The 8,629-nt window shown below is 40.5% G+C and overlaps 1 protein-coding gene across 1 annotated transcript; it reads left to right on the top strand.

Moving 5' to 3' along the window:
• Window positions 1–270: 270 nt before the first annotated feature.
• lactbl1a (lactamase, beta-like 1a) lies at window positions 271–7,424 on the top strand (the record flags this gene model as incomplete). The annotated part of the gene is made up of 6 exons (XM_083676047.1): window positions 271–379; window positions 1,115–1,221; window positions 2,199–2,356; window positions 4,424–4,650; window positions 5,791–5,896; window positions 6,446–7,424. The coding sequence occupies exons 1-6, from the start codon at window positions 274–276 to the stop codon at window positions 7,422–7,424; spliced, it is 1,683 nt and encodes a 560-aa protein (XP_083532173.1). The 5' UTR covers window positions 271–273.
• Between the last annotated feature and the right edge of the window lie 1,205 nt (window positions 7,425–8,629).

The raw sequence follows: 8,629 nt of genomic DNA, 5'->3' as shown, positions 1-8,629 counted from the left end.
GTCAACGGGTCACATGAGAACCAGACCAAGAAACCGAGTTCTGACTTGTGTTGCTGTAGGCTAACATGTCATTTTGCTTTATGCAACAGGCTATTGAGTAGTTGATGTTTACCTTTTAATAGAATGATATTGGAGATCCTCAACTGCCAAGAAGAGGCTGAAAGTCAACATCCTGTTGAAATGAGAAAGACGGTATCTGTTAGATGACCGAATGCTAACTTAGTTGTATTTTCCAGCATGCCCTAAATTGGTGAGGACCACGGTACCAGCAAGATGAAGGTGAAATGGACCAAGTTGGGCATGGTCGTTTTCTTTCTTCTCTCCTTGGTCATGACTGGGTGTTTCGTATGGCAGTACAGGATGCCAAAATTAAAAACAGGTATGATTGACAAGACCATTCCTTGAACACATTGTCTACATATAAGATTTCTCTTCTTACACAAGAGAAATTATTGTATGAACTGAATGAGAGACGGTAGAGGTGTACCCCATTATGCCACATAGACAACGCACGTACATATACATGAGATTTAAACCTGGAACCACTTTTGACATTTGGCTTCCTTAGCCTCTTTGGCTTAATTGCTCGTTTGCAGGGGCTGCTTTGGGATTACACAAAGCTCGACATAGTGGCTGGAGGATTACCAGGCCCTTTAAAGCAGGCTTTAACAGAGGGGGGAGGGGGAAGGGGACGGAGGTGTACAGTGCAAAGGTGGGTGTTCTTGTACCAAACACTGTACCAACATGGCCTGGCAACTGATCAAGCATAGTCTTCCATCCAGTATATGTTAAATAAACCCTCACTTGACGACTGGAATGTTCTAAGGGTGTTGTGACTGTTTACTTGTCATGGTTGACGTGTTTGGGCACAAATTAAGGATACCGCTCACATTCAAAGAGTGGACAGGTTATTTTTCCTACCCTGCGCCTATTGTATTTTCTTGGATGTGCAAACACTACATTTGAGTTAATAGTTTTTACACAGGTAATCTTTTTCAGTCAAAGCCCAAACTGAAAATGAGTGACATTGATATAACATTGTGTGTACTTGTTGCTCTATTTGTTATAATAGAAATTGCAATGCAATGCACCTCCCCTCTCTTTCTGTCTGCAGACCCTGTTGTAAAAAAGGAGGTGAAAGAAGAACAGATGTGCCCTCGTTTCCCTGAGCCAGTAGCTCTGGAACACCCCATCCCAGTTCTCAAAGAGGCTTTAGATAAGGTCAATATTTTAGTCTGGAGAAGATAATTGGAAATTAAATGTTAGAGATGCTATGGTATTTGTTGCGACTATTTTTGCCATTTTTTAAACCTCTCATGTTGGGCCCAGATGGTAAATGTATAGTTCGTACAAATATAATCTATTAACTGAATCGCTGTTTACTTCATTCAGCCATGGAATCCCTAGTTTATCAGCACCAATATTTTGTAATGGCAGTTTGGCTCGCGTGTGAGTGGCTTGGGCTCAGTGGAATCCCTCATAAGCGCTAGTTTTAGAACTGTTGGCTGAAATTATACAAATTATCCCGTAGTATCTTTTTAAGTATTTGACCACTGTTTAACGTCACATTAATTATGAATACGCTGGTATAGTGCTATCATAAGAGATAATAAATATAAGGTTAAAAAGTGGTGAAGTGTCCCTTTAAGCAACCTTTCATTGGAAATGCACAGTACTAGTTAGATCTGCAGTGCACAGCTGGAGCCCCACAGCAACATTAGTAATTTATTTTCCACTGTTTTATATATGGTGATTTACAGCAAAAGCAATTTCCATAATGGGGATAAAAACGTTTTCCACTACTACTATGTATTATTGTTGATACCCAGACCATGTCATTGAATCTATTTCCTTTGAAGTGCTATTCCAATCATGAACGAGTTTCCCTGAGTGTTTTTTTAAGCAGTAATGTAATAAATGTCCTCATAAATGTATTATTGTTATATATACTATTTAGCTGACACTTTTTTTCCTCAATTATGTAGAGAGTTTCTGCCGCTAGTGTATTACTGTGTATTGCATGTTACTGTATTATTGTGTTTCGACTGTGTTCTATGTTTTGGAGTTTTAATACACTCCCCTGTATCCCAGTACATACTGTATGAGTACACATTTGAAACTTGAAACTATGTCAATATTCTACCATCTGATATAATTTATGTAATGTAATTCATGTGACTTAATTTCTCCCCATACAGATAGACGCACTCCTAAGGTTAAGTATTCATGACAGCAGGCTACCAGCTCTGTCTGCCATCGTGGTCTTCAATGACTCTGTCTTGTGGAATGGAAACTTTGGCAAAAGGAACGGGAGTGATCCCTCATCACCGCTACCCAATGAGTACACAGTGTACAGGTGAGCTTAGCTGAGTAGTCACCTTTGGAAAGCTTTTAAGAAGAGAATCACATGACTATTGTGACTGTGTTGGAAAATGTTGGCAATTGGAGGTTGTAGTTAGGGTTAGGGTTAGGTAACTATTGAGAATTGCTTTATCTACATAAATCATGTGCAACACATTCATAAGCAGTAAAATAAACATGACATAGTACTGTAATTAATTCGATTTTTTTTACATTTTAATCTAGAATTCTACAATTACAATTACACATTGTTAACTGTATTAGAACAACACCCATGTACTATGAAATAGCATATCATAGTACATGATTATGAATATTAAAAATAAAGAGGTGAAATAAAGGTTAGATAAAACAAATACAAAAACAGATGATGAAAATGTGTATATCTTTCAACACTAGTCATACCAAACGGATGTTTCATACTTCTGGTCCACAATTACATGTAAATAGCCTCTGAAGAAGAGTCAACCGTATGTTGAAACACAGTTTTTCTCTCAGTCTATTTAGACCTTGTTTTTAATGAGCATCCTATGATATCTCCTCCCTTGTGTGTATGTAGACTACAGTGTGAGTCTACGTAAACGCAAGTGATGTTGATAACAACACTGAACGTGGGCAGTCAATGCATAATGATGTGGATAATGGCTGACACAAACAAACTCTCCTGTGTGTGTATGCGTGTGTCTGGTGGGTTTATGAAATGTATCTTCCGGTTATGAATGGCATTACCTATTTCAACTGTAAGGTTGATATCATCAACATAGGCAGATAGACTATTAGTTATTTGCATGATCAAAGTGATTCCATGTGAATAGAAGCTGGCACAGCGCGCACCCAGACTGCGAAGAACAGACACTTACCCTTCATCATACCCGTATTTCGAAACGTAGGCTTATTCCAAGTGTTTTACTCAAGCCATTATTTTGCTCTAAGTCTATTAGAACCACCATATTGTATCCACATGTGTATTATGTAGGCTACAGTAGCCTACAGGTAAGTGTGTCTGATTGATAAGGGCACGATATCCACGTGCAGGGAGACAGATACATTTGCCCTAATTACAGACATTTGGAACACTTTTGTGAGTAACTCGATTGCTTGTTATAAGCCATTTCAGTATTTGTTTTGAATGTGTTTTGCATGGTGGAGCGTATGAGCCGACGGATTTGTCTGTGGACTTTACTGATGCATTTGCATGAAGCGCGTAGCTACTGAAAGAATTTTGTGTCCACTTTATTTATTTTTTACTTTAGCGAATGACTGGTGTATAGACCTTCTTGCAAATATGTATAATTATATTTCATATGTCATTGTTGCTTCAAATTTGTGTTCTGTTTTACTTGTTATCAAGCAATAGCACTTCACATTTGATGGCAGGTTTTCTTTTTCTTTTTTTACAGTAGGCTATGTACAGTTGCACCAATTATGTATTCTAGATATTCTAATGAATCTTAAGTCCTAACTAAACACAACCAGTTCATTATTTTATGATTGGTATTGATCTAATTCAATTATTACTCTGATGCACTAACGTCAACAAATGGAGGTCTCCAGACATCACTTTGGGTACTTTGGTTAGTAATGAGGGCACAGGGCTTCTAGTGAAGATTTGAAAATCCTTTAAGTGATGTTACACAATATGTTCTGTGCTACTGGGCGTATTAGAGTTTTAGAGATTTGTAGAGTCATCTAAAGCCAGCCGACATTTGTGACACTGAGTGACAGTGTGACAAAATCATAAATATAAATATAAAGAGATTTTAATTGAATATACATACAGTACTTTTATAATCAAGTATTGATACATGTAGTAACCAACAACTAGCAACAATTATGCTTCTGTACTGAACTGTACTGTGCTAGCTTAGAAATGTTCTTTTTGACATTGCACTGCTCTTTGTTGCTTGCTTGTTGAAGCAAATTGAATTGGCCTGATAACATATCTGTGGTCAGTTGCGATAAGCTTTACATGAGAAAATAGCAGGCCGACCCTATACCCTGCTATAGAGACGGTACTGACAGTTTGAGTCGAAATTCACACACTTTGATCGTTTCCTCATAGAATCGCAAGTGTTTCAAAGATCTTCCCTGTGCTGATGCTGTACAAACTATGGGAGGAGGGCAAGGTGGACTCCTTGGATGACCCTCTGGAGAAGTACGCCCAGAACTTTACCATCAAGAACCCGCTGGGAAAGAACCGGGACACAGACCCTGTGCCCATTCGTGGCAGGGGAACCCGTGCCCGCTCCCCCTCTCTCACCTTGCGCAGGATGGCCAGCCAACTCTCTGGTAAATAGAATAGAATAGAATGACATTGTTTTATCCAAGGCAATGTCAAGTGTGGCATGAGACATTACAATCGATACACAAACAGCACAGTCCACACAGCACAGTGCATAACAGACAAACAAAGTCTTGAGGGTTATTCTGAAATCACAGAATAAGAATATAATTAATTTAAAATTGTATTGTTGTATTGATACTGAATCAAAGAGGTGAGGGCTCTCTTGGTTGTGGAAGGTAAAACCTACAGTACGACTATGTCCGATACTGATTGTTTAGACTGGTTGACCGAACATACTTTACCTTACCTAAAGTCAGCTTACCAGTCTCCAGTATATGGAGAGGGATTCTATAATTATCTACAGGCTTGACTCCACAGATAGAGGTAATCTGCTCCCTGCCCTGTTAGCCTTTTGCCTTACCGGATGGTCTCAGACTGGATGGTACCATCACAGGATTAAACCTGAGGGAAGCTAGTCAGCTCACCTCACAAGGATGAGATGCTATGTGGGAACAACACAGAGCAAACATAGGTTGTCAAATATAATTTCCACATTATTTGTCCACCATGCCTTAAGCAATGCAATCACATTGTATAACCAATATTTTTCTCAATTTACCCCTTTTTTCATCCAGAAATCAATACCAGGGTTTCAAGGGTTGGTTGATATCTAATAAAATTCAAGTCAATCAAATACCAATGAAAATTGGACTTGATCTGTAGTCATTGCCTTATAAGGAGGCATTGGGGAATGTTTTGGTACCAGTTTAAGAGTAGTTTGTTATCATAAATAACTACACTTTTTAGCCTGTTTTCACAATTTATTTTCTCTTTGGTGCTCAACACTCATACAACTTATACTGCACAAGTAAACTCCAGTCGTTGTACCCTGCATCCAAGTGCTCATGTCTAGCTAGCTCAAGTGTACTCCAGTCGTTGTACACTGCATCCAAGTGCTCATGTCTAGCTAGCTCAAGTGTACTCCAGTCGTTGTACACTGCATCCAAGTGCTCATGTCTAGCTAGCTCAAGTGTACTCCGAGGCTTTTACATCCTTACGTTTCCTAAGACAACAGGATACAGGAAGTTTCCCTTTACATTATATTATATTCAATTGAAAACTGATCTTTTTTTCTTATTTTTTAGGCTTACCAAGACGACTTCGGGCAACTAATCTCCTCTGGGGTGGCGACACAGAGGCTGCTATTGAGTTGCTACAAGACGATATCCTAGTGGCAGATCCTGGCACCAAGTGAGACACTCCTTATTCTGCCTCACTGCCCATCTTTTCGCTTTTTTGTTCAACAGCTATGATGCGGAGGTTAAGAATAGAGTTAGGAGTTTTTTCTTATCACATGACCCAAACAGGAAATATCCTGTATCCTGTTAATATTGTCACTCCTTGTCCTAGTTCTGAGATATGATAAACACCCTTAACATGCACTCAACTACCATTTGTTCATTCATTTGTTTATTAATTTGTTCATTCATCTGTTCATTCATTTGTACCATTTGTTGGCGGTGAATTGGTGTTACTTTGACATAGGTCTGGGTGATGTTGCCTAAATATCATATCATCTATTTTAAAATTTGTTGACTGTATTATACGTCTTTTTTATTGTTTTTATTTTTTGTTTCTTAATAATTAAAGTTCTAAATATGATTAATGAGTAACTAGTAACAATAACTTTTGCCTCTTAAGTTGTCATTGTGAATTTTCAGACAGTCACAAGTTTGATAGGCCAAAGAATACAGTGTACTGTCCAGCCCTACTGTGACATTTCCTCTTCCTTCCCCCCAGATGTCACTACAGCAATGTGGCCTTCTCCTTATTGGCTAACATCCTGGCGCAGAGGGTGGCCAACTCTGACTACCAGCGCTGGGTGTCTGATAACATACTGGGCCAATTGGGGATGGAAGACACAGGCTTTGACATCACCCCCGACATTCAAAGCCAGATGGCGGTGGGCGTGTACAGTAGCGGCCAGTCTGCGCCCCTCTACGACCTGGGCTGGTACCGCCCGGCAGGCCAGATGTACTCCACAGCAGCCGACATGGCCAAGTTGGCGATGGTTCTGCTGGGTGCCTACAGTCGCCCTCTTCTCCGCCAGGACACCCTGAAAACCATGCTGACCCCTCTGTTCCACTGCCACAACGGCTACTTTGCCAACTACACCGGCACACCATGGGAGGTCAACGAGCAGCTGGCCTACGAGGTGCTGCGGAAGGACGGGGACCTGGACGGCTACGCGGCCACCTTCTCCCTGGTGCCTCGGCTGAAGCTGGGCCTGGTGGTGCTGATGGCTGGGGTTAGGCCAGGGGACCAGGACCTGGTGACTCAGACCTACAGCCACCTCATCCCTGCCATGGAGAGCGCCTTCCGGGACTCGCGGCGCACACTCACCCCGCCGCCCGACCCAGCACCGTACATAGGCTTCTTCACCTACAAGAACATGACCTTCTACGAGATCAAGGTGGACCTGGAGGGGGTGCTGGTCATGCATCAGTTTGGGCCACAGGTAGACACCTCGGTACCAGCCAAATACAGGACTATCAGACTGGAATACCTGGAAGAGAGAGTGTTCAGAGTGATGTTTGAGAGGGAGTATCCATGCAAACTGAAGTTCAACAGCGCTTCAGTGTCTCTAGAGGCCCAGGACCGACAGCTCTTCAACTTCTACGTCTTTAATAAGAAGGGAGTGTCACCTGGATTCGACTCCCCTGGATTGAACACTTACAGAGTGATACGGATCTCTAGCCGACCAATTTTCAATGTATGAACATAAGAGGTGTAAACTCAGTGTATGAGCATAAGGGGTGTGCCAAATATTCCGAAAGAAACGTTACTTGTTACTGATTTTGGGCATTTTATGGATACGAATATCGTCCGATCACTTTCAGACTAGAGGATTATCTCAAAAAGAAGTGTGCCATTGGCTAGTAAAGCTGTGTGTAAACCAATTGGAGATGTGTGCGATGTGCCTGCTCCCAAGATTGGGTCCTAGCTATGAACTTTAAACTGTGCCGTCCTCCTTCTTCGACAGTTCAAGCGAAGCCAGCGAACGACTTGCAGCTGCAGCAATCTGTGTTTTTCTCAGCTCAAAGCACATTTCTTCTGAAACTATAGTAATATTACAAAAGAATAAATAAAAATGTATTTGTGTGTCAGTTAATACGTGACCTATGCATTTCTCAGGAGGAATAGTGACAGGCATTTGCTAATATCGGTTTTGACCAACTGGCGCACCTCAATTTGTGCACAATGCGCAGCACCATCATTTTAAGAATTCAAATCACACCCGTTTTTGTCCGATCACAAGTATAATCCGAACACGAGAATCAAGTTCTATAAACGGATATGGATAGGAATACAAGTATGACTCGGGCACACCCCTAATGAACATTGATGAATATTTCAGAATCTCAACAGTGTTGAGAGACTTCTTGCTGTTATGTTATGATTGTTTTTGTTGCCCACGGGACCCTTTCAAATGCCTGTGTTTGAATGTGGATGATATCATGTCAATGGCAGTAGGAATGCTTATGGTAACAGTTAAGTTAAAGCCAACATGCATTAAAGTAATGATACAAAAGAGGGTGTACATTATTGTGATTGTTTGCTTGGCTGTGATGCGGTGTCACCATGTTTTTTCTAAAGAAAATGTTAGAGGGCCTTCTCATTACACTCTGTAAACTTCTTACGTGATTTTATATTTTTCTTATCTTCTTTGAAAATATATTTTGTGATCTATGTTTATGAAGGGACATTTTGAAAATGTTCTTAATACATCTTCTATCGATGTATTCATCATTCAACATAATGTCAGAACCCATAATCTAATCTCTCAGTGAGACTGTTTAAATCCTCAATTTGTCTCCAAACAAAGAAGTTGATACCATTCGAAATGCTGTATGCCATATGTGTATGGTAGTCTCACATGAAATGAAGTCGAAATTATAAGTGCCTCCCAGAGACCTTGCAAAG

This window comes from Argentina silus (assembly GCF_951799395.1).
Source record: "Argentina silus genome assembly, chromosome: 8".
NCBI classification, from domain to species: Eukaryota; Metazoa; Chordata; class Actinopteri; order Argentiniformes; family Argentinidae; genus Argentina; species Argentina silus.
The sequence above is the reverse complement of the archived record's forward strand: the minus strand, read 5'-3'. Positions and strand labels throughout refer to the sequence as shown.